The sequence below is a fragment of the Oncorhynchus gorbuscha genome, linkage group LG01 (assembly GCF_021184085.1).
Source record: "Oncorhynchus gorbuscha isolate QuinsamMale2020 ecotype Even-year linkage group LG01, OgorEven_v1.0, whole genome shotgun sequence".
NCBI lineage: Eukaryota > Metazoa > Chordata > Actinopteri > Salmoniformes > Salmonidae > Oncorhynchus > Oncorhynchus gorbuscha.
This window is the reverse complement of record NC_060173.1, coordinates 24,175,326-24,201,620: the sequence shown is the minus strand read 5'-3', so window position 1 is coordinate 24,201,620 and position 26,295 is coordinate 24,175,326. Positions and strand designations below refer to the sequence as shown.

At 42.9% G+C, this 26,295-nt stretch overlaps 1 protein-coding gene across 2 annotated transcripts in view; it reads right to left on the bottom strand.

Moving 5' to 3' along the window:
• The window catches only part of LOC124035132 (inositol 1,4,5-trisphosphate receptor type 2-like), a 167,648-nt gene extending 141,952 nt beyond the window's left edge, over positions 1–25,696 (bottom strand). For both annotated transcript variants that reach the window (XM_046348555.1, XM_046348559.1), the window contains exons 1-5: positions 25,311–25,696; positions 2,482–2,552; positions 1,925–2,043; positions 1,113–1,199; positions 330–488 (exon numbers count right to left, since the gene is read on the bottom strand). In XM_046348555.1, coding sequence (XP_046204511.1) covers positions 330–488; positions 1,113–1,199; positions 1,925–2,043; positions 2,482–2,552; positions 25,311–25,402 — 528 coding nt within the window. In that variant the 5' untranslated portion in view covers positions 25,403–25,696. The remainder of the gene's footprint in view (positions 1–329; positions 489–1,112; positions 1,200–1,924; positions 2,044–2,481; positions 2,553–25,310) is intronic.
• Positions 25,697–26,295: the final 599 nt, after the last annotated feature.

The window sequence follows — 26,295 nt, the reverse complement described above, 5'->3', positions numbered from 1 at the left end:
TGTTCAATACTAAGACGGCCCCTAAAAACTTTAAATAATTATGAACAATACTGAGGTTCATCATGAGGTTTGGTTTACCATAACTTATCTATGGTAAATAGGGCTAGGAGTTTATCGCCGGGTCACATGTTCGGGAAAAACTCCTGGCCCTATTTACAGGGTACATTCAAAGCACTGGCCTGTAGCGAGTCAGGTCAGGGCCCCTTTTCATAAAGCAGCTCAGTAGAAGTGCTGATCTAGGATCAGTTTTGCCTTTCAGATAATAATAAATAGGATTATATAGATAGGGGGGCCTTGAACCAAGATCAGCACTAAAAAGGGGTACCTACGTTATCCCCCTCGCTGCGGAGCTTCCAGAAGGGCTGGATGTAGAACCAGGAGCCCTCATTGCCAGCTGGGTCCAGAGACACACGCATGGCGTTCTTCTCCAGCAGCGCCGGCAGACGTTTGTTCACCGTCAAGTACTTGTTACTCTTTATATGCAGAAGCTGAGGGGAAAATAAAGGGGGCCGATTCACAAGGACACATCTTACACAAGGTCCATGGTTCGAATCCCATCCCCAACACCTAACTCCAATCTTAACCAATCACATTTCTTTATTGCTAGGAAACAGTTACCGAAAGAAATTGGTACTTTTTTTTATTAAAGTAAGATGTAGGGCAAGTTCATCATTTCATTTCACCAATTCAAAATCATTCAAAAAGTTTCCCATTTCAAGACAGGTAATTTAAATATTGGCTTTAGCTTGAAATAAGCACACAGATTAAAACATGAAAAAAAGCTGTATCTTTTAACAGCAAAAGACTGGACCTGACCAAAACACCTATTTTAATATGACTGTTAAACCACAGAGGCCACAAACCTTGGGAAACCACACAGAACAAACATGCACTAAATTGAATATTGAAAATGATACAAGCTTAAATTACTCTGTGCCATTCATCATTTAGGCTGACAAATTGCCTCAATGGCAATGTGAGGCACTAGAGGCCAGACTACAAACAGAAAGGCAGCCTTGGTGACCAAGTGAAAACAAACACAAGGTTCCTGGCACAACGCAAACAGAGATATAGCCTCAGATAAGAGGGAGTTGTCTGTCGTTGGCTTTTACCTGGATGACGTTACTGTACTTTACCACCTCTCCCAGCAGCTTCTTATTCTCCGTCTCATTCTGCTTCTGTTCCAGTTCTGCTGCATGCTGGGACATGAACAAAACAAAAACATGTTTGGGACTGATTACATTGCAGTCATATTGTGCAGTCACTGATCTAGACACATTGCATTACAAATGACTACTTATGTGATCAAGATAAGTGATTCTGTGCCTCGTTTTGCTCAGACTGATCTTGGTTGACTTTTTTTTAAAGGGGCAATCAGCAGTTTCTACATCCATGTTTGGGTGTACCCATTGAATCTTAACTTATAAATGCCTCAATGCCATAGTTTAACTGACGTACCCAATCAGAACCCAAAATATACATTTATTGTACAAAGTAAATGTAAACAAGCACTGTATAGCCTCAAAACATTGTTAAAATGATCATTTTGATATCATGTAGGATCAGTCCTTGCATCCATAGCTCGGTCTATGAATTTGAGAGTGGTTACACATCTCCAGCCCCATCCCTCAGCTTTTTACCCAAACAGTGGCTGGAAGAACACCTTGATATTGTTTCAACTGCTCATTGGCCCTTTAAAGCAGTGCTCTTCAGTCCAGGTCCTGGGAACCTACAGGGCGTGCAGACTGTTGTTCCAGACCAGCACTAATACTTGATTTGACTAATTCACTATAGTAATGATTATGCCCGTGATTCGGTGAATCGGTTGTGTTAGTGCCAGGATGGATCAAAATCCTGCACACCCTGTGGTTGCCTTGCCCAGGACTGTGAATGAAGAAGACTCGGACTTGCAGACCGTTTATACCTGTAACTTCTTGAATAGGTCTTCTTCTGTGTTGTTGTTGCCTTGTTTGCCCTGTTTGGCCTTCCAGAACTGCTTCTGAGCTGAGTACCTGTTCATCGGACACACCTTGAACAGGCAGTCTGGAGAGAGACACAAGATATGGAGAGGAAGAAAGAAATTCGGGGGGAAAGATGTAGAAAGATATAAAGAAATGGAAACAGGGAGGGAGGAGTGTTAGAGATTGAGAGGAATACATACATGAATCAAACACACATGTTCTTTATATTAGGAATTTAGCAGACAATCCTATGCAGAGCGACTTACAGTTAGTGTATTAATCTTACAATAGCTAGGTGAGGGAATCATATAGCTCTGTCCTAGTAAGTACATTTTCCTCAATAAAGTCACTATCAGCAAAGTCAGAACTTGTAAGGGGGAAATAAATGTGAAGTGCAAGTGTTAATTCACAAAAAGCTTACTAATACATACTAATTTGAATGGCAGCGTGTCAATTTAACTGTGACTTGAGTCTTGGTGACCTATGTGATTGTGCAGCTGGTCAGACTCCTCCCACTCACCTCTGAACTTTTTGGGTGGATTGGCCAGGTCTCCTGCATCGGGCTGCACCACACACCTGTCATCAACAAGCCTGGGGAGAAAACATCCCAACATCATATACACACCATTGATGCAGTTCATATGGGAGATAACATAACACACATCTTTCCTACTATTAAACTCAATGACAGAGCTCCATGGCAGGCATGTTCTGCAGTTTCCTATGATCCAATACACCTTAATCTCCCAGAATAGACGGTGGTACTCCATGGCAGACAGGGTTGTTGATGAAGTCTCGAACCCAGGTTGAAGACAAGAGGATTACAATATCATATAACTCTTTGCATAAATGAGGAATAATTCTAAGAATGGGACCAGCGATGCTAGTTAGCAACGGTGCTGGTCCCATGCGTTTGTTTATTTTCACAAGCTTCATAATGCAATGATTAGCTTGTCCTAACCTGGTCATCTTCAACCTAGTCTAGAACCAGACTACCAACATAGCATGTAAGAAGGAAGAAATCAGATCAGCAAGCGTTGTATGTGATCATCCTCGTTGGATGTTTCAGAGCATTGCCAGATTTCATTAGAGTGAAATCAGAGATATCAGAGATATAATCGCTGATTGTGATGGTTAGTGTTTACTGTATGTTTTACAATGATAACAGGGCCAGTATTCAAAAAGCTTTTCAAAGTATGTGCAGTGATCTTGTATCAGGTTGACACCTATCCATGTAACATTATTATTATCTAAAAAACTAAAGTAATATCAGCGCTAATACTGAGATTCTTAGGGGCAATTCCACGTCATCAGAATGATGCTGAAACACATATTTTACTTTATAATATGTTCCAAACATAAACAAAGTATGGCAAAGTCAAACAAACTATACAATTCTATGCACAAGGTCGACTTTACAATTTCCAATGAATATTTTACAAAATTGCATTTGCATCTGCACTGTTCAAGTAAAACAATGTGAACTTTGCAGGTGAAATTGTTAAAAGTAGTCCTTGTGCGTAGAGTCGTATGGTTTGTTTAAGTTTGCAATCATTGTTTTTTGTTTGACATACATGTTAAAGTGAAAAATCTCATCATTCTGTTTCCGTGGAATTGCCCTTACTGAATAGAGGCCCTGGTCTAGTTGAAATGGAAACAGTGAATTCTGTAAAGGGCTTGGTGGGGCCACAGGAAATGCTCTTAGCTTCTGTGTGGCTGATTAGTCCTAAATGCTGATAGGTTGACATCTAACCACCTTGTCTCCACACTGCATGCCTGGATTTTATAGCCAATGTCATTGTCATTGTATAGTCAACCAGCCTGCAACAGCAATTATTTTTCTTAAAGTTTTATAGCTACAATAAAACAACAATATCTTTAGAGAATTGTCCAGAAGACTGGTGAACTTCACACAACATACTGTCCATCCACACTGAACTAACACACCAACGCAGCGTGATATAACATGGCAGTGTTCCTATATTCTCACAGAAGCTTTGAGAAACTAGAAACTCTACATGATTCTGTTGGTACTCGGCAGAGAATGTGCCTCTATTCTTTACTTCTAACTTTTATGTGACCTAGCTGCATCATGTGAAACAAGTATATTTTATATCATCACATTTCAGTTTATGCTAGCCTGGTCCCAGATCTGTTTCTGCTTTCTTGCTAACTCCTATGGTGGTCATTGACACACCAATGAACATAGGATTTGACATGACAGCACAAACAGATCTGGCACCAGGCTAAGACCAGGATAGCTGATGCCAGTCTGAGACAAAAATAAAACTGTGACAATGTGTAAATATATATTACAATGTGTAAAGTTCCACCCGATATGGGGAAGGAAGCCCAGTGTGAGGCATCCTCTTATTGTGTTGGCTGGAGCTTATCCTTGTGGTCGGTTTCATCCTTAGTGTGTGTGTTCTCTGCTCGTCTGCATTGCTAAAGAAATAACCAGCAGATTGTATCCAATGCAGTTCCATGCGCTTGACTTACAACTGAACAAGATTTACAAATAGCTTTGTCACCTAGCAAATGCCTGGGGTGTTTCTACACATTACTTCTAGCACACTAACTTTTGTATCGCTCTTCTTCTGTGATATTCATATCCTCATCTGACTCCAGATTTTAAAAACATCCATAGAGCTAAGCTCAGCCTCTGACTCAAACAGTAGGGGTGTATTCAGTGATGTAGAACATTCAGAACGTTGCAATGCAGATAGCATAGAGCTTACAATGATTAGATGGACAATGACAGGATTGTTCTACGCAATCTATTTCCATCTGAACATTCTGCACCCTCCTGAACAGGCCCCTGGCGTCTTCATGCACTAGCCTGTCATAATCACATTCATCATAAACAAGTCTTCACTGGAATACACAGAAGTACACATTCATCTACCCTACTAAGATGCAAGGCACAGTCCCTCTGGTTTAGACAAAGCAGGCAGTCCAACTACAGTGAGTCAGCCGGGTATTTTCTTTTGCTGCCATAGCTGTTGATCATTCAGTTCCAACTGTCTGGCTGTGGTTGTGCATATGTACTGTTCCTCAACTCCCATATCAAAGTCCCATCTAAACTAGAGACAACAGGGTCCAATAGGATTTCAAATCAAGTGCTACACAACAAAACAGGATGCATTCTACTCATTACTCTAGCTAACACATGAGTCACCAAACAAAAGAAAAAGTGAGCAACAAGGAGGGACTGCCTGAAGCTTGTCCAATACGAAACCCACGTTTTCAGTTTTTCCAATGCAAAAGGCTTTGCTAGTGTCCCCTAATGAATAGGCTCGTGACTCTGCTCATTTCAAAGAACTAGGTCCCTAATCAATAGGAATCAAATAGAGGAAAAAAACTGACCTAAACAGGGAGGGACTACTTGTACAATAACAAACGCTCATTTTAAAATGCGTCCCATTGCATGACTTAGTTAATGCGACCCTGGTCCTGGAACTAAAAGTTGAACATGAAACAGAGGTACATCCGGGCAAGCTCATTACAGTGCATCCAAAATGTATCCAGACCACTCCACTTTACACATTTTGTTTCACTAAACCATATTCTAAAATGGATTGCATTTTTGTTTAAACCTCAATCTACACACAATACCCCATAACAATAAAGCAAAAACAGGTTATTATAATTTTTTGCAAATGTAAAACAGAAAATACCCTATTTACATAAGTATTCAGACCCTTTGCAATGAGACTTGAAACTGAGCTCAGGTTCATCCTGTTTCCATTGATCATCCTTGAGATGTTTCAACAACTTGATTGGAGTCCACCTGTGGTAAAGTCAATTGATTTGACAAGATTTGGAAAGGCACACACCGTCTATATAAGGTCCCACAGTTGACAGTGCATGTCAGAGCAAAAACCAAGCCATGAGGTTGAAGGAATTGTCCGTAGAGTTCCAAGACAGGAATGTAGTGAGGCACAAAGAAGGGGAAGAGTACCAAAACATTTACATTACATTTACATTTAAGTCATTTAGCAGACGCTCTTATCCAGAGCGACTTACAAATTGGTGCATTCACCTTATGACATCCAGTGGAACAGCCACTTTACAATAGTGCATCTAAATATTTTAAGGGGGGGGGGGGGGGATTACTTTATCCTATCCTAGGTATTCCTTAAAGAGGTGGGGTTTCAGGTGTCTCCGGAAGGTGGTGATTGACTCCGCTGTCCTGGCGTCGTGAGGGAGTTTGTTCTACCATTGGGGAGCCAGAGCAGCGAACAGTTTTGACTGGGCTGAGCAGGAACTGTACTTCCTCAGTGGTAGGGAGGCGAGCAGGCCAGAGGTGGATGAACGCAGTGCCCTTATTTGGGTGTAGGGCCTGATCAGAGCCTGGAGGTACTGAGGTGCCGTTCCCCTCACAGCTCCGTAGGCAAGTACCATGGTCTTGTAGCGGATGCGAGCTTTCAACTGGAAGCCAGTGGAGAGAGCGGAGGAGCGGGGTGACGTGAGAGAACTTGGGAAGGTTGAACACTAGACGGGCTGCGGCGTTCTGGATGAGTTGTAGGGGTTTAATGGCACAGGCAGGGAGCCCAGCCAACAGCGAGTTGCAGTAATCCAGACGGGAGATGACAAGTGCCTGGATTAGGACCTGCGCCGCTTCCTGTGTGAGGCAGGGTCGTACTCTGCGGATGTTGTAGAGCATGAACCTACAGGAACGGGCCACCGCCTTGATGTTAGTTGAGAACGACAGGGTGTTGTCCAGGATCACGCCAAGGTTCTTAGCGCTCTGGGAGGAGGACACAATGGAGTTGTCAACCGTGATGGCGAGATCATGGAACGGGCAGTCCTTCCCCGGGAGGAAGAGCAGCTCCGTCTTGCCGAAGTTCAGCTTGAGGTGATGATCCGTCATCCACACTGATATGTCGGCCAGACATGCAGAGATGCGATTCGCCACCTGGTCATCAGAAGGGGGAAAGGAGAAGATTAATTGTGTGTCGTCTGCATAGCAATGATAGGAGAGACCATGTGAGGTTATGACAGAGCCAAGTGACTTGGTGTATAGCGAGAATAGGAGAGGGCCTAGAACAGAGCCCTGGGGGACACCAGTGGTGAGAGCGTGTGGTGAGGAGACAGATTCTCGCCACGCCACCTGGTAGGAGCGACCTGTCAGGTAGGACGCAATCCAAGCGTGGGCCGCGCCGGAGATGCCCAACTCGGAGAGGGTGGAGAGGAGGATCTGTTGGTTCACAGTATCGAAGGCAGCCGATAGGTCTAGAAGGATGAGAGCAGAGGAGAGAGAGATGTCGGCAGCATTGAAGGTCCCTAAGAACACAGTGACCTCCATCATTCTTAAATGGAAGAAGTTTGGAATCACTAAGACTTCCTAGAGCTGGCCACCCGGACAAACTGAGCAACCAGGGGAGAAGGTCCTTAGTCAGGGAGGTGACCAAGAACCCGATGGTCACTCTGACAGAGTTCTAGAGTTCCTCTGTGGAGATGGGAGAACCTTCCACATCTCTGCCGCACTCCACCAATCAGGCCTTTATGGTAGACTGGCCAGATGGAAGACATTCCTCAGTAAAAGGCACATGACAGCCCGCTTGGATTTTGCCAAAAGGCACCTAAATACTCTCAGACCATGAGACAAGATTCTCTGGTCTGATGAAATCAAGATTGAACTCTTTGGCCTGAATGTCAAGCGTCACGTCTGAAGGAAACCTGCCACCATCCCTACGGTGAAGCATAGTGGTGGCAGCATCATGCTATGGGGATGTTTTTCAGTCTCTGAAAGTCCTTGAGTGGCCCAGCCAGAGCCCGATCGAACATCTCTGGAGAGACCTGAAAATAGCTGTGTAGTGACGCTCCAACAAACCATACACAGTTTGAAAAGATTTGCAGAGAAGAATGGGAGAAACACCCCAAATACAGCTGTGTCAAGCTTGTAGCGTCATACCCAAGAAGACTTGAGGCTGTAATCTCTGCCAAAGGTGCTTCAACAAAGTACTGAGTAAAGGGTCTGAATACTTATGTAAATGTGATATTTCAGTTAATAAAATTTTGCAGAAAAACTATTAACCTGTTTTTGATTTGTCATTATGGGGTATTGTGTGACAAAAAAGTTTTGAAAAAACAAAAAAAAGTCAAGGGGTCTGAATACTTTCCAAATGAATTATACATTATGACAAGGCAAAAGACCACAGGCCGTGGTGACCAAAATAAACGTGTGACCACACAGATCTTCTGATATAAGAATACAGTAGAATGGCCAACTTAGTGCTCAGATGAAGCATGATACATTACAGTATACCAAATATTAAGAACACCTTCCTAATATTGAGTTGCACCCCCCCCCTCCATTTTGCCCTCAGAACAGCCTCAATTTGTCAAGGCATGGACTCTACAAGGTTTCCACATGGATGCTGGCCCATGTTGATTCCAATGCTTCCCATAGTTTTGTCAAGTTAGCTGGATGTCCTTTGGGTGGTGGACCACTCTTGAACACATGGGAAACCGTTGAGCATGAAAAACCCAGCAGTGTTGCAGTTCTTGACACAAACCGTGCACCTGGCACCATAGAAGGTTGGTGACACCTTAATTGGGATGGGCTCGTGGTAATGGCTGGAGCAGAATGGAATCAAAAATGTCAAACAAATGGATTGATGCCATTGCAGTTGCTCCATTCCAGGGATTATTATGAGCCATCCTCCCCTCAGAAGCCTTCACAGCCTGATACCTACTACCAATGTTCCCTCTAAAGAAAAATGTGGCACCGAGCAAATTTCAGGTTTGCTGAGCGCAAACCTGAACGTTCTGTGCAATTTCCAGCTCGCGTTTACTGTGAACACTGTGGCTGTACCTGCTTTAAGTTAATACTAACAATGGCCAAGCAGGCTACTGAGGTCATAATCATAATGCAGGCCTACCATCAAAAACAATGGAGAAAATGCATCCCATAACATTACATGGAAATAGGTGTTATATCATTCAGCCTACAATAGCAGCCAATGTGCTATGTTTTAATGTAAGTCTTCATTCCATGAGACTTAAGAAAAACATGCAGGGCTTGACATTAACCTGTTTATCCACAGACAAGGTGGTGACTGAAAAGATTGTGTTGTTTGATGCAAGAAACCACTTTACAAAATAAAATGTAGCCTGCCTCAAAATACAACACTGGCACTTTAATACAACAACAAAAAGTGCTTTACCTGACTTGCTTTTCAAAAATGTTTAGAATGTACACGTTTTGAGCTCTTGTAGGAAGCAATGGGACATTTGCATATAGGCCTACTGTAGTTCTGATTGGTTATGCCGCACAGGACTGTGTAGAGTACGGGCTGTGTAGAGTACGGGCTGTGTAGAGTACAAGTCTTGAGCAATAAAATCCTACACCAATGAAATAGAATCCTACTCTACAACAAAGTCTCTAGTTAGTTTTGTTTCAGTATGTTGCACTGAAAGTGGCTAATATGGTGTTGATTTGATCACAATTGCCCCAGTAAAGGGAAACATTGAGTGTTAACAGTGAAAACTCTAGAAAGTTGAGGGAGGTTCATTTTCCTGCTTCTCTCCATGTGCTGATAGTTCTCTCTGCTCTGCCCAGCAGTCCAGGGGAGCTGTCTCGGTGCGATGCTGCACATGCGTGCTGCTTAGAGGGAACATTAGAGGGAACAACAATGTATACGAAATGCTTCAGTCTGGTTTTAGACCCCATCATAGCACTGAGACGGCACTTGTGAAGGTGGTAAATGACATTTTGATGGCATCGGACCGAGGCTCTGCATCTGTCCTCGTGCTCCTAGACCTTAGTGCTGCTTTTGATACCATCGATCACCACATTCTTTTGGAGAGATTGGAAACCCAAATTGGTCTACACGGACATGTTCTGGCCTGGTTTAGGTCTTATCTGTCGGAAAGATATCAGTTTGTCTCTGTGAATGGTTTGTCCTCTGACAAATCAACTGTACATTTCGGTGTTCCTCAAGGTTCTGTTTTAGGACCACTATTGTTTTCACTATATATTTTACCTCTTGGGGATGTTATTCGAAAACATAATGTAAACTTTCACTGCTATGCGGATGACACACAGCTGTACATTTCAATGAAACATGGTGAAGCACCAAAATTGCCCTCGCTAGAAGCATGTGTTTCAGACATAAGGAAGTGGATGGCTGCAAACTTTCTACTATTAAACTCGGACAAAACAGAGATGCTTGTTCTAGGTCCCAAGAAACAAAGAGATCTTCTGTTGAATCTGACAATTAATCTTAATGGTTGTACAGTCGTCTCAAATAAAACTGTGAAGGACCTCGGCGTTACTCTGGACCCTGATCTCTCTTTTGAAGAACACATCAAGACCATTTCGAGGATAGCTTTTTTCCATCTACGTAACATTGCAAAAATCAGAAACTTTCTGTCCAAAAATGATGCAGAAAAATTAATCCATGCTTTTGTCACTTCTAGGTTAGACTACTGCAATGCTCTATTTTCCGGCTACCCGGATAAAGCACTAAATAAACTTCAGTTAGTGCTAAATACGGCTGCTAGAATCCTGACTAGAACCAAAAAATTTGATCATATTACTCCAGTGCTAGCCTCTCTACACTGGCTTCCTGTCAAAGCAAGGGCTGATTTCAAGGTTTTACTGCTAACCTACAAAGCATTACATGGGCTTGCTCCTACCTACCTCTCTGATTTGGTCCTGCCGTACATACCTATACGTACGCTACGGTCACAAGACGCAGGCCTCCTAATTGTCCCTAGAATTTCTAAGCAAACAGCTGGAGGCAGGGCTTTCTCCTATAGAGCTCCATTTTTATGGAACGGTCTGCCTACCCATGTCAGAGACGCAAACTCGGTCTCAACCTTTAAGTCTTTACTGAAGACTCATCTCTTCAGTGGGTCATATGATTGAGTGTAGTCTGGCCCAGGAGTGGGAAGGTGAACGGAAAGGCTCTGGAGCAACGAACCGCCCTTGCTGTCTCTGCCTGGCCGGTTCCCCTTTTTCCACTGGGATTCTCTGCCTCTAGCCCTGTTACGGGGCTGAGTCACTGGCTTGCTGGGGCTCTCTCGTGCCGTCCCTGGGGGGTGCGTCACCTGGGTGGGTTGATTCACTGTTGTGGTCGGCCTGTCTGGGTTCCCCCCTTGGGTTGTACCGTGTCGGAGATCTTTGTGGGCTATACTCGGCCTTGTCTCAGGATGGTAAGTTGGTGGTTGAAGATTTCCCTCTAGTGGTGTGGGGGCTGTGCTTTGGCAAAGTGGGTGGGGTTATATCCTTCCTGTTTGGCCCTGTCCGGGGGTGTCCTCGGATGGGGCCACAGTGTCTTGATCCAAATCAGTCAGGTTTCAAGACTAGTCATTCAACTGAGACTGCTCTTCTCTGTATCACGGAGGCGCTCCGCACCGCTAAAGCTAACTCTCTCTCCTCTGCTCTCATCCTTCTAGACCTATCGGCTGCCTTCGATACTGTGAACCATCAGATACTCCTCTCCACCCTCTCCGAGTTGGGCATCTCCGGCGTGGCCCACGCTTGGATTGCGTCCTACCTGACAGGTCGCTCCTACCAGGTGGCGTGGCGAGAATCTGTCTCCTCACCATGCGCTCTCACCACTGGTGTCCCCCAGGGCTCTGTTCTAGGCCCTCTCCTATTCTCGCTATACACCAAGTCACTTGGCTCTGTCATAACCTCACATGGTCTCTCCTATCATTGCTATGCAGACGACACACAATTAATCTTCTCCTTTCCCCCTTCTGATGACCAGGTGGCGAATCGCATCTCTGCATGTCTGGCAGGCATATCAGTGTGGATGACGGATCACCACCTCAAGCTGAACTTCGGCAAGACGGAGCTGCTCTTCCTCCCGGGAAGGACTGCCCGTTCCATGATCTCGCCATCACGGTTGACAACTCCATTGTGTCCTCCTCCCAGAGCGCTAAGAACCTTGGCGTGATCCTGGACAACACCCTGTCGTTCTCAACTAACATCAAGGCGGTGGCCCGTTCCTGTAGGTTCATGCTCTACAACATCCGCAGAGTACGACCCTGCCTCACACAGGAAGCGGCACAGGTCCTAATCCAGGCACTTGTCATCTCCCGTCTGGATTACTGCAACTCGCTGTTGGCTGGGCTCCCTGCCTGTGCCATTAAACCCCTACAACTCATCCAGAACGCCGCAGCCCGTCTGGTGTTCAACCTTCCCAAGTTCTCTCACGTCACCCCGCTCCTCCGCTCTCTCCACTGGCTTCCAGTTGAAGCTCGCATCCGCTACAAGACCATGGTGCTTGCCTACGGAGCTGTGAGGGGAACGGCACCTCAGTACCTCCAGGCTCTGATCAGGCCCTACACCCAGATAAGGGCACTGCGTTCATCCACCTCTGGCCTGCTCGCCTCCCTACCATTGAGGAAGTACAGTTCCCGCTCAGCCCAGTCAAAACTGTTCGCTGCTCTGGCTCCCCAATGGTGGAACAAACTCCCTCACGACGCCAGGACAGCGGAGTCAATCACCACCTTCCGGAGACACCTGAAACCCCACCTCTTTAAGGAATACCTAGGATAGGATAAAGTAATCCTTCTCACCCCCCTTAAAATATGTAGATGCACTATTGTAAAGTGGCTGTTCCACTGGATGTCATAAGGTGAATGCACCAATTTGTAAGTCGCTCTGGATAAGAGCGTCTGCTAAATGACTTAAATGTAAATGTAAATGTGTCTCCTGACCCCTCCTGTCTCAGCCTCCAGTATTTATGCTGCAGTAGTTTATGTGTCGGGGGGCTAGGGTCAGTTTGTTTATCTGGAGTACTTCTCCTGTCCTATTCGGTGTCCTGTGTAAATCTAAGTGTGCGTTCTCTAATTCTCTCCTTCTCTCTTTCTTTCTCTCTCTCGGAGGACCTGAGCCCTAGAACCATGCCCCAGGACTACCTGACATGATGACTCCTTGCTGTCCCCAGTCCACCTGGCCATGCTGCTGCTCCAGTTTCAACTGGCCTGGGCCCTAGGACCATGTCCCAGGACTACCTGACATGAGGACTCCTTGCTGTCCCCAGTCCACCTGGCCATGCTCCTGCTCCAGTTTCAACTGTTCTGCCTTACTATTATTCAACCATGCTGGTCATTTATGAACATTTGAACATCTTGGCCACGTTCTGTTATAATCTCCACCCGGCACAGCCGGAAGAGGACTGGCCACCCCACATATGCTCTCTCTAATTCTCTCTTTCTTTCTCTCTCTCGGAGGACCTGAGCCCTAGGACCGTGCCCCAGGACTACCTGACATGATGGCTCCTTGCTGTCCCCAGTCCACCTGACTGTGCTGCTGCTCCAGTTTCAACTGTTCTGCCTTATTATTATTTGACCATGCTGGTCATTTATGAACATTTGAACATCTTGGTCATGTTCTGTTATAATCTCTACCCGGCACAGCCAGAAGAGGACTGGCCACCCCACATAGCCCGGTTCCTCTCTAGGTTTCTTCCTAGGTTTTGGCCTTTCTAGGGAGTTTTTCCTAGCCACCGTGCTTTTACACCTGCATTGTTTGCTGTTTGGGGTTTTAGGCTGGGTTTCTGTACAGCACTTTGAGATATCAGCTGACGTACGAAGGGCTATATAAATAAATTTGATTTGATTTGATTTGATTTGAACATTGCCTACTACCATACCCCGTTCAAAGGCACTTCATTCTTTTGTCTTGCCAATTCGATCTCTGAATGACACCCATGGGTTAAAGAAGGATTTTTAAGCCCGTCTCATCCCCTTCATCTATACTGATTGAAGTTTATATAACAAGTGACATCAATAAGGAATTATAGCTTTCACATGGTCAGTCTGTCATGGGAAGAGCAGGTGTCCTTAATGTTTTGTACACTCATTGTATAAGAGTAGAATGTTAGCTTTACATAAAAGAGAAGTTTTTAAATAAAAAGCAGAACTGCCATAAGGGCATGCTTCAATTTGATAAAGGCAATGGAGAGAAGGTTGGGTAAGCACACACACACACACCACAGCTAGCTTAATGTCACCAATGGAGCTTGAATGCTTTATTATAAAAATATATATATAAAAACACACACACACAGTACCAGTCAAAAGTGTGGACACACCTACTCATTCAAGAGTTTCTTTAATTGGACTATTTTCTACATTGTAGAAGAATGGTGAAGACATCAAAACTATGAAATAACACATATGGAATAAAGTAGTAACCAGAAAGCGTTAAAAATCTAAATATATTGAATTCGGTTCTCTTTGTTTAGCCATATGTCAGAATCACACCATGTCCATCTTCCGTTCTGGGCCTGATCCTGCTCTCTGATCCGAGGCAATTTCCTCTTATCTGATTAGGTCAACCGTTTCATGGCCTAAACTAAACTTCTACTCACAGTAATCATTCACTAAAACAGGATGCAAACGACAGTTTAACTTGAAACATGTTACATTTTGATAGAATCCATCAATTCTACATAAATCACTGACAGAATCAATAGCAAAGCACCCCCACACCTCCTCCTTCATGCTGTGGGAACTACACATTCAAAGATGATCCGTTGACCTACTCTGCATCTCACAAAGACATGGCGGTGGAACCAAAAATGTGGATTTATCAGATCAAAAGGACAGATTTCCACCAGTCTAATGTCCATTGTGTTTCTTGGAACGAGCAAGTCTCTTCTTCTTCTTAGTCTCCTTTAGTAGTGGTTTCGTTGCAGCAATTCGACCATGAAGGCCTGCTTCATGCAGTCTCCTCTGAACATGGGATGTTGACATGTGTCAACTTGAACTCTGAAGTATTTATTTGGGCTGCAAACTGAGGTGCAGTGAACTCTAATGAACTTATCCTCTGCAGCAGAGGTACAGTGCCTTGCGAAAGTATTAGTTCAGGCTTCAAACATAAAGATATAAAACTGTATATTTTTGTGAAGAATCAACATCAAGTGGGACACAATCATGAAGTGGAACGACATATATTGGATATTTCAAACTTTTTTTAACAAATCAAAAACTGAAAAATTGGGCGTGCAAAATTATTCAGCCTCTTTACTTTCAGTGCAGCAAACTCTCTCTAGAAGTTCAGTGAGGATCTCTGAATGATACAATGTTGACCTAAATGACTAATGATGATAAATACAATCCACCTGTGTGTAATCAAGTCTCCGTATAAATGCACCTGCACTGTGATAGTCTCAGAGGTCCGTTACAAGCGCAGAGAGCATCATGAAGAACAAGGAACACACCAGGCAGGTCCGAGATACTGTTGTGAAGAAGTTTAAAGCCGGATTTGGAAACAAAAGGATTTCCCAAGCTTTAAACATCCCAAGGAGCACTGTGCAAGCGATAATATTGAAATGGAAGGAGTATCAGACCACTGCAAATCTACCAAGACCTGGCCGTCCCTCTAAACTTTCAGCTCATACAAGGAGAAGACTGATCAGAGATGCAGCCAAGAGGCCCATGATCACTCTGGATGAACTGCAGAGATCTACAGCTGAGGTGGGAGACTCTGTCCATAGGACAACAATCAGTCGTATATTGCACAAATCTGGCCTTTATGGAAGAGTGGCAAGAAGAAAGCCATTTCTTAAAGATATCCATAAAAAGTGTTGTTTAAAGTTTGCCACAAGCCACCTGGGAGACACACCAAACATGTGGAAGAAGGTGCTCTGGTCAGATGAAACCAAAATTGAACTTTTTGGCGACAATGCAAAACGTTATGTTTGGCGTAAAAGCAACACAGCTCATCACCCTGAACACCACATCCCCACTGTCAAACACGGTGGTGGCAGCATCATGGTTTGGGCCTGCTTTTCTTCAGCAGGGACAGGGAAGATGGTTAAAATTGATGGGAAGATGGATGGAGCCAAATACAGGACCATTCTGGAAGAAAACCTGATGGAGTCTGCAAAAGACCTGAGACTGGGACGGAGATTTGTCTTCCAACAAGACAATGATCAAAAACATAAAGCAAAATCTACAATGGAATGGTTAAAAAATAAACATATCCAGGTGTTAGAATGGACAAGTCAAAGTCCAGACCTGAATCCAATCGAGAATCTGTGGAAAGAACTGAAAACTGCTGTTCACAAATGCTCTCCATCCAACCTCACTGAGCTCGAGCTGTTTTGCAAGGAGGAATGGGAAAACATGTCAGTCTCTCGATGTGCAAAACTGATAGAGACATACCCCAAGCGACTTACAGCTGTAATCGCAGCAAAAGGTGGTGCTACAAAGTATTAACTTAAGGGGGCTGAATAATTCTGCACGCCCAATTTTTCAGTTTTTGATTTGTTTTTAAAAAAGTTTGAAATATCCAATAAATGTCATTCCACTTCATGATTGTGTCCCACTTGTTGATTCTTCACAAAGAAATACAGTTTTATATCTTTATGTTTGAAGCCTGAAATATGGCAAAAGGTCGCAAAGTTCAAGGGGGCCGAATACTTTCGCAAGGCACTGTAACTCTGGGTCTTCCTTTCCTGTGGTGGTCCTCATGACAGCTAGTTTCATCAAAACGCTTGATGGTTTTTATGACTGCACTTGAAGAACCTATTAAAGTTCTTGAAATGTTCTGGATTGACTGTCCATGTCTTAAAGTAATGGACTGTCGTTTCTCTTTGCTTATTTGAGCTGTTCTTGCTATAATATGGACTTGGTATTTTACTAAATAGGGCCATCTTCTGTATAATCCTAATACCTTGTTACAACATAACTGATTGGCTCAAACGCATTAAGAAAAGACATTCCACAAATTAACTTTGAACAAGGCACACCTGTTAATTCAAATGCATTTCAGGTGACTACCTCACGAAGCTGATTGAGAGAATGAGAGAATGGGCAAAGTTATCATCAAGGCAAAGGTTGGCTATTTGAAGAATCTCAAATGTAACATATTTTCATTTGTTCAACACTTTTTTGGTAACGACATGATTCCATGTGTTATTTCATAGTTTTGATGTAGTTACTATTATTATACAATGTAGAAAATAGTAAAAAGAACAACCCTGGAATGACTAGGTGTATCCAAACTTTTGATTGATACTATATGTACAGTTCAAGTCTGAAGTTTACATAAACCTTAGCCAAATACATTTTAACTCAGTTTCACAATTCCTGACATTTAATCCTAGTAAAAAAATCCCCGTTTTAGGCCAGTTAGGATCACCACTTTATTTTAAGAATGTGAAATGTCAGAATATTAGTAGAGAGAATTATTTATTTCAGCTTTTATTTCTTTCATCACATTCCCAGTGGGTCGGAAGTTTACACTCAATTAGTATTTGGTAGTATTGCCTTTAAAATTGCTTAACTTGGGTCAAACATTTTGGGTAGCCTTCCACAAGCTTCCCACAATAAGTTGGGTGAATTTTGGCCTATTCCTCCTGACAGAGCTGGTGAAACTGAGTCAGGTTTGTAGGCCTCCTTGCTCGCACACGCTTTTTCAGTTCTTCCCACAACTTTTTTTATGGGATTGGGGTCATGGCTTTGTGATGGCCACTGCAATACCTTGACATTGTTGTCCTTAAGCCATTTTGCCACAATTTTGGAAGTATGCTTGGGGTCATTGTCCATTTGGAAGACCCATTTGCGACCAAGCTTTAACTTCCTGACTGATGTCTTGAGATGTTGCTTCAATATATTCACATCATTATCATGCCTCATGACGCTATCTATTTTGTGAAGTGCACCAGTCCCTCCTGCAGCAAAGCACCCCCACAACATGATGCTGCCACCACCATGCTTCACGGTTGGGATGGTGTTCTTCAGCTTGCAAGCCTCCCTTTTTCCTCCAAACATAACAATGGTTATTATGGCCAAACAGTTATAACGTTTCATCCGACCAGAGGACATTTCTCCCAAAAGTACGATCTTTGTCCCCATGTGCAAACGGTAATCTGGCTTTTTAATGGCGGTTTTGGAGCAGAGGCTTCTTCCTTGCTGACCTTCAGGTTATGTCAATATAGGACTCGTTTTACTGTGGATGTCGATACTTTTGTACCCGTTTCCTCCAGCATCTTCACAAGGTCCTTTGCTGTTGTTCTGGGATTGATTTGCACTTTTTGCACCAAAGTACATTCATCTCTAGGAGACAGAAAGGGTCTCCTTCCTGAGCGGTATGACGGCTGCGTGGTCCCATGGTGTTTGTACTTGCGTACTATTGTTTGTACAGATGAACGTGGTACCTTCAGGGGTTTGGAATTTGCTCCCAAGGATGAACCAGACTTGTGGAGGTCTACAATTTTTTGGCTGATTTCTTTTGATTTTCCCATGATGTCAAGCAAAGAGGCACTGAGTTTGAAGGTAGGCCTTGAGATACATCCACAGGTACACCTCCAATTGACTCAAATTATGTCAATTAGCCTATCAGAAGCTTCTAAAGCAATGACATAATTTTCTGTAATTTTCCAAGCTGTTTCAAGGCACAGTCAACTTGGTGTATGTAAACTTCTGACCTACTGGAATTGTGAAAGATTATTTCACTTATAATTCACTATCTGTAAACAATTGTTGGAAAAATTGCCTGTGTCATGCACAAAGTAGATGTTCTAACAGACTTGTCAAAACTGTAGTTTAACAAGAAATTTGTGGAGTGGTTGAAAAACAAGTTAATGACTCCAACCTAAGCGTATGTAAACTTCCGACTTCAACTTTGTATGTATGTATGTATGTACACACTACCGTTCAAAAGGTTGGGGTCACCTAGAAATATCCTTGTTTTTGAAAAAAAAAATAATAATTAAAGCACAGTGCAGAGACAACTCCGGGATGAGTTGCTTTGTTCAGTGTCTGTTTTCTTATACCAATCTTAATCTTTTATTTTTATTGGCCAGTCTGAGATATGGCTTTTTCTTTGCAACTCTGACTAGAAGGCCAGCATCCCGGAGTCGCCTCTTCACTGTTGATGTTGAGACTGGTGTTTTGTGGTAACTATTTAAGGAAGCTGCCAATTGAGGACTTGTGAGGCGTCGGTTTCTCAAACTAAACACTAATGTACTTGTCCTCTTGCTCAGTTGTGCACCTGGGCCTCCCACTCCTCTTTCTATTCTGGTTAGAACCAGTTTGCACTGTTCTGTGAAGGGAGTAGTACACAGCATTGTACGAGATCTTCAGTTTCTTGGCAATTTCTCTAATGGAATAGCCTTAATTGCTCAGAACAAGAATAGAACTGACGAGTTTCAGAAGAAAGTTATTTGTTTCGTTGCCATCGAACCCACAAATGCTGATGCTCCAGATACTCAACTAGTCTAAAGGCCTGTTTATTGCTTCATTAAAATCAGCACAAATTTTTCAGCTGTGCTAACATAACTGCAAAAGTGTTTTCAAATGATCAATTAGCCTTTTAAAATGATACACGTGGATTAGCTAACACCACGTGTCATTGGAACACAGGAGTAATGGTTGCTGATAATGGGCCTCTGTAGACATTCCATTTTTTTATCAGCCATTTCCAGCTACAATTTACAACATTAACAATGTCTGCACTGTATTTCTGATCAATTGGATTTTAATGGACAAAAACAATGTGCTTTTCTTTCAAAAACAAGGACATTTCTAAGTGACACCAAACTTTTGAATGGTAGTGTGTATCATGTGTGTATATATATATATATATAAATAAATTGTAACCTTTTTTTCACCTTAAATGCTTTCAATAAGATTAAAAGTAGGTCCGAGGATGAGATTAAATGCAGTCATTTACCCTGTGTTGCTAAATGACAGGTCTATGAACAGTTCATACACAATTCAGGCTACCTTATGGTTGTATAAAGTAGCAAGTGACTACTAACCTGAAATGTGTTGACTTGTCTGTTTACTTGAAAGATAGATAAGCACAACAGAAAAAGAGGATTGGACCCAGGGAGAGGATCAGCCTCAGGGGAATTGAGCTTTTGTAAATGAGGTGTGACGTGAGGAACTTATTTAACCTGTTGGGGATAGCGCTGTCTACTGCCCCCGCTGGAGTAATTGCGTGCCCATAGTAAACATTTTTTTTTTGTCAAAAGTTGCTAATATATGCAAATAAAAAATATTATTGAATAGAAAACTCTAAAGCTTCTAAAACCGTTTAAATTATGTCTGTATGTGAAACAGAACTCTCAGGGCAGTCATTCTCCCAAACTCTCTCGTCATCAGAAAAGTTGGCCCAACTTTGACGTCATCGACCCACCCTTCCCAAGCACTTACAGGTCTGGGAACAGTCTCTCTGTCTTCAGCGCGATCTCAGCTTTCAATGGGGCTTCTCATTGTGAGAATCGCGCGCTCACGAGAGTTTTGGCGGGCCGAAACCTTTTCGGTCACGCGAAAAAACAGGTCACTTTTATGCGCGCTCTGCTCAGGTCCTGTCTTTTTTCCAAGATAGATTATACAATGCATGCGTTTCTGTTCGTCCTCACGATTGCTGTACACCTTTATAACATGTTAAAGCTTGATTATGAACTTAGTTTGACAAGTTTAGTCGACATATAATATGTAAGTTCGACGTTTTGGTGCGCATCCACTTGACTTTTGGCTACATTTCAACCGAAATGTGTCGTGTTTGAGAACCGAAAGACAGACTGCAAAACTAAACGCTGTTTTTGGTAAGTATAATTCCTTCCAGGTCTTCTGATGGAAGAACAGCAAAGGTAAGGGAATATTTATGTGGTAAATTTGGGTTTATGTGGACTCCAAGATAGAGGAGCCATAATGCTACTTTTTGAGCGCCGACTCATAGTATAGCCTAGTGAACGAAACCTGTAATGTTAAAAATAAATGTAACACAGCGATTGCATTCAGAAGAAGTGTATCTAACTATATATATATATATATATATATATATATGTAGAACATGCATATTTAGTCAAAGTTTATGATGTGTATTCCTTGTTAGCTGACGTTATCTGCCGGAGCTATCGTCATTTCTCAAGACATTTGAGTAGCATTTTTTGAACGATGCATCATTGTAAACAGAGATTTATGGATATATATATTAAGTCTATGATTTGATATAGCAGTCCGACTGAGCGATGGTAGGCAGCAGCCGGTTCGTAAGCATTCATTCAAACAGCACTTTAGTGCGTTTTGCCAGCAGCTCTTCGCAATTGCTTCAAGCATTGAGCTGTTTATGACTTCAAGCCTATCAACTCCCGAGATTAGGCTGGTGTAACGATGTGATGTGAAATGGCTAGCTAGTTAGCGGGGTGCGCGCTTATAGCGTTTCAAACGTCACTCGCTCTGAGACTTGGAGTAGTTGTTCCCCTTGCTCTGCATGGGTAATGCTGCTTTGAGGGTGGCTGTTGTCGATGTGTTCCTGGTTCGAGCCCAGGGAGGATCGAGGAGAGGGACGGAAGCTATACTGTTACACTGGCAATACTAAAGTGCCTATAAGAACATCCAATAGTCAAAGGTATATGAAATACAAATGGTAGAGAGAAATAGTCCTATAATAACAGGGCCAACCAGGCAGGATATAGGAAGTTGGAAGTTGGTGGTTTGAAGATATCCCTCTAGTGGTGTGGAGGCTGTGCTTTGGCAAAGTGGGTGGAGTTATATCCTGCCTGGTTGGCCCTGTCCGAGGTTATAATCAGACGGGGACAGTGTCTCCCAACCCCTCCTGTCTCAGCCTCCAGTATTTATGCTCTAATAGTTTGTGTTGGGTCGCATAGGATCAGTCTGTTATATCTGGAGTATTTTTCCTTTCTTATCCGGTGTCCTATGTGAATTTAAGTATGCTCCCTCTAACTCTCTCTCAGGGAACCTGAGCTCGAGGACCATGCCTCAGGACTACCTGGCCATGCTGTCCCCAGTTCAGCTGGTTGTGCTATTGCTCCAGTTTCAAATGTTCTGCCTGCATCTATGGAACCCTGACCTATTCACCGGAAGTGCTACCTTGTCTTGGACCTGCTGTTTTCGACTCTCTAGCGCACCTACTGTCTAACTCTGAATGATCGTCTATGAAAAGCCAACTGACATTTACTCCTGAGGTGCTGACCTGTTGCACCCTATACAACCACTGATTATTACTATTATTTGACTCTGCTGGTCATCTATGAACGTTTGAACATCTTGGCCCTGTACTGTTATAATCTCCACCCGGAACGGCCAGAAGAGGACTGGCCACCCCTCAGAGCCTGGTTCCTCTCTAGGTTTCTTCTTAGGTTCCTACCTTTCTAGTGAGTTTTTCCTAGCCCCCGTGCTTCTACATCTGCATTGCTTGCCGTTTGGGGTTTTAGTCTGGGTTTCTGTATAGCACTTTGTGACATCGGCTGATGTAAAAAGGGATTCATAAATACATTTGATTGGACATGTGTCAATTACAGAACATTTCCTAGGATTTCTACATGCAGCAACACTTGAACAACACGTGAATAATGCTGAAAATACCAGTAAAAGCACAGCCCTACATGTGGTTAGCTCAGTGTTTCCCAAGCTCGGTCCTCAGGACCCCAAGGGGTGCACGTTTTGGATTTTGCCCTAGCACTACAAGGATTAATTAAAAACCAAAACGTGCACCCCTTGGGGTCCCCAGGACCGAGCTTGGGCAAAGCAGGGTTAGCTGATATGTTACATACCTAAACAGGCGTCGTAAGATCGAGCATGCACCTGCAATGTAGTCAGGCTGGATCTCTGCCAGTGACTTCCTGGGCCTTGAATGAGGGTTATTTTATTAGGAGTGTGTAATGTTGATAAAGTACACCACACAGACCTGGCTGTCAGACTGCATCAGTTAATGAATCACTGATAGACTTTATACCTTTGCTTTAAAAACAGCTGAGCCCTCTACTATGCACTTTGCATTCAGACATTTTATGGCCTTTACATTTGCATTGAGATTGGCTTTGACCAGTTACTTTTCAGTAACATAAAGTAGGTCATATGATTCATATCGTTGGCATAGGTCCATCTGCGGCCTTTATAGGCTTCATCTGCCCAGGTTACAAGCCAGTCTGTCCCTATATAAACATTGTTCCCATTTCCCTTCCTTCCTGCTTGAAATTGCTGATCTGATACAGTGCGATTGCTGAAAGCAATGGGATTTCACCTATCCACTAATTTTACAGATCAGTGATTACATCAAGGACACATTGAAGGTATTAAAATATGGCTTGTGTGCCTCGTGAACACACTGGGGTTCTGAGTGACCATAATAGATAGGTGGAATTCAGGAGTGATCCCCTGCTCATGCCTGCTATGCTTTTGGAGAGTGGGTGTTTGAAAGCACAGAAAGAGAAAGTAGATTGAGAGAATGAAAGCAAGGGAGAGAATGTGAGAAAGAGCGGGAAGTGGGTGGGGCAGATTCAAGCCACAGAGGCAGTCTGTCAATTCAAGCCTGTTCCTGGTCTAGAGGGCAGAGTGCAGAGCTGAGAAATTCACTGAAGTGCTGGAGCCGCATTTGAACTTTCTTCTTGTAGTCACTATAATAACTCAGCGTGTCTATTTGGTGCATTAGTCAATTCTCTTCCGAGTTAATATTTGTAGAAATTCTCAGATGGTCCTTGGAATGAACTGTTATTTATTATAATAAACTTCCATTCCTTGAAAAAAAACCAGTACAATTAAGTGATCATGGCATGGGTTTAGTTTGTCGAGGGCCAATATATCAACCAAACACCAGCTTCGAGGGCATTATCCCTTTCATACAATGGCTAACCACCATATTCAAATTATGATTGACATATTTTCATTAAAAAAATATTATTTTGATGAATTTCTCATACTATTTCATCCTACCACAAGATATAGTCCTGACACAAATCTAGGGTTGCTACCCAAGCCGGCTGGTCGTTCGTTCGATTGGTTCTGTTGCCAGTTGTTCATTCTAAACATTCCGTTGCCATACTGGCAGGAAACGTTCTTATCCCCTGCTTTCTAGCTAGCCAACGACTAACTTACATTCACATCAAAAAACTGCCGTCAGAATAACAGCAAAGCAGCTGCATTTGCATTTGTTTAAGCGGTTTTCTAGCAACATTGGGATACATCCATAACAATGAGGGGCGAATTGGCATAGAAAATGTGCTCACTCGTCACTGCTGTTCAGAGGAGCTAGCCAACACAGCTAACACAATCACTTCAAACTGAAGCTGGAAAGACTGCAAACTAGCTGCACTTCGTTTCATTGGACCTTTTTTCAAGTTACATTATATATATCCATAAAAATGGATTATACAAATGGCTGATGAAAACAAAATGTTAGTCTTAAAGAAATCTAGATGCTTTTTATAGCGGAGATCAAGTTTATAAATTGCCTGGCTGGGCTGATGAGAGCAGTCAGATGGAACAGACTAAATAGGCATTTTAACATCCTAGATTTAGCCGGTGGTAACTTGTGGAATAGACACCGGCGGTTTTAACCAATCAGCATTAGACCCACCCATTGTATAATACAACACCATTTAAGAGTACTTGTTAGACCTACTCTGGGAAGAATCCATTCAGCAACCAGTACCCCAAAACTCTGAGTACAGGTTACTCACTGTGACCTTTTGTGCTCAACCAGAGGTCCCCCTGCCCCCAGACTATAGTGCACCTATATGCGTACCTTACTTTGGCCTTCCTTCACTGTTGTCAAAAAAACAGACCGTAAACCTCATTCAGATTCTGTGCATTTGGGAAAGGTTTTCATTACCCAAAAGTTAAACATTTACATGTTTTTAAAGTGGAAAGGCTAGTGAAGGTTTTCTATCATAACTTTAAGCAGATGAAAGTATTGGCCACACACAATAGCACCTTTACAGTAACTGCAGACAACTGTGGTATTTTGGATAATCATACTGCACTCAAACTGTTGTTATACTACACTGTACTACACTTTTTTTCATAAGGGTGAATTCAACAGCCCAACAATTATTCATGCTACATTGGAGGACACCCTGGTGAATATATCATACACATTACACACATTACAGCTCTTCTTGATCAAACAGGTGTGAGCATTCAAGTACAATTCTTCAGCGGTCTCGCAGCACGTGCTACTACTGCAAAAAGGGCCACGACCTCTCACAAAACACTTCATACTATTTTGATTAGGTCATGGATTACAGTACATAATCCTTTCCCATTAAACCATTTGGCATTTGACGCCCAGAGAGTAATAAAGTGGCTGCATGTGTACAGGACATTGCGCACGCATAGGTTACACTAGCGAGGTACATGCACAAAGTTTGCATTCCTATTATACTTGCATAATGTGCAATGTTACTCATCTTCATTTCCTCCTTGAAACAATTGCTTGTGATTAGGCCTTTTCAACTTCCGACTTCTCAACCCCAGATCCACAGACACCAATCTCACACTGCATGTTACATTGACCCATTTCATACATCAGACGCCAAACGAGCCTGTACCTGTTTGTCACAGATTTTCATCAAACATGGTTTTAGATACACTTAATATTTCATTAGATTAGAGGGAACATACCCCAATGTACTGATGAAGCCATTGACAGTGCCTTCTGCGTACAGCGACACAATGTCTCCAATATGAAGAAAACTTGATCTGTTGTCTGACATTTTCGCTTAATTCTGTCCAAAAGTCGTCTTTCCAGTCTCGGTTTGATTAAGTTATTACTCTGACACGTTACAATGTATCTTGGCAACAATCCTGCGTATCACTCGTCAAATTGCGAACAACACCGCCCCGAAACGAGACATGTTTTCACGTTACCAGTCAAAATTACAAAAAGACGACAAAGGAAAAACTTGGAGTTACTGTAAACAAACTGCCGATTTAGTTTGTGAACCCAACTTCTTCCCGTGTTCAGACAGCATAATGTTCTCTCTTTCACATCAACTTTAGGGGAGGAGACTGGTTCTGTTGGAGGCGCAGATAGAGAACCAGTCAGCCTATCCAGTCTAAAGTAGGCCCACTCATATCCAAATGCTTTGAGAAGCAATGGATGTACAATTCCGCTATGTAAGTGCGTACATGAGTAGACACAGGAATAAATTCTATAATAGAACATTTCCTGGCTATTTCTTGCAAAATTGTTCTGTAATGAGATCAATTAGTGGACATCAATGGCCTGGAGTTCCGGGTTATGCAATGGTGTGAGTGTGCTTGTGCGTGGGTATGTGTGTGTGTGTGTGTGTGTGTATGTGTGTGTGTTGCCGCGTTCAAAACAACTGGGAACTCGGAAATCTCCAACTTCAGTCCGTTCAAGACAACTGGGAATAAAACAAGTTCCGACAGGGAACTCGGGCCTCTTTGTAGATTTCCGACCTGAAAATCACTGACGTCATGATTTGACCTCGTATTTTTCCAAGTTCACGGTTGTCGTGAAAGCACCATAAACCATAGCAAATCAAATTGTATTAGTCACATGCGTCGAATACAACAACAGGTGAAGACCTCACAGTGAAATGCTTATTTACGAGTCCCTAACCAACAACGGAGTTAAAAGTAA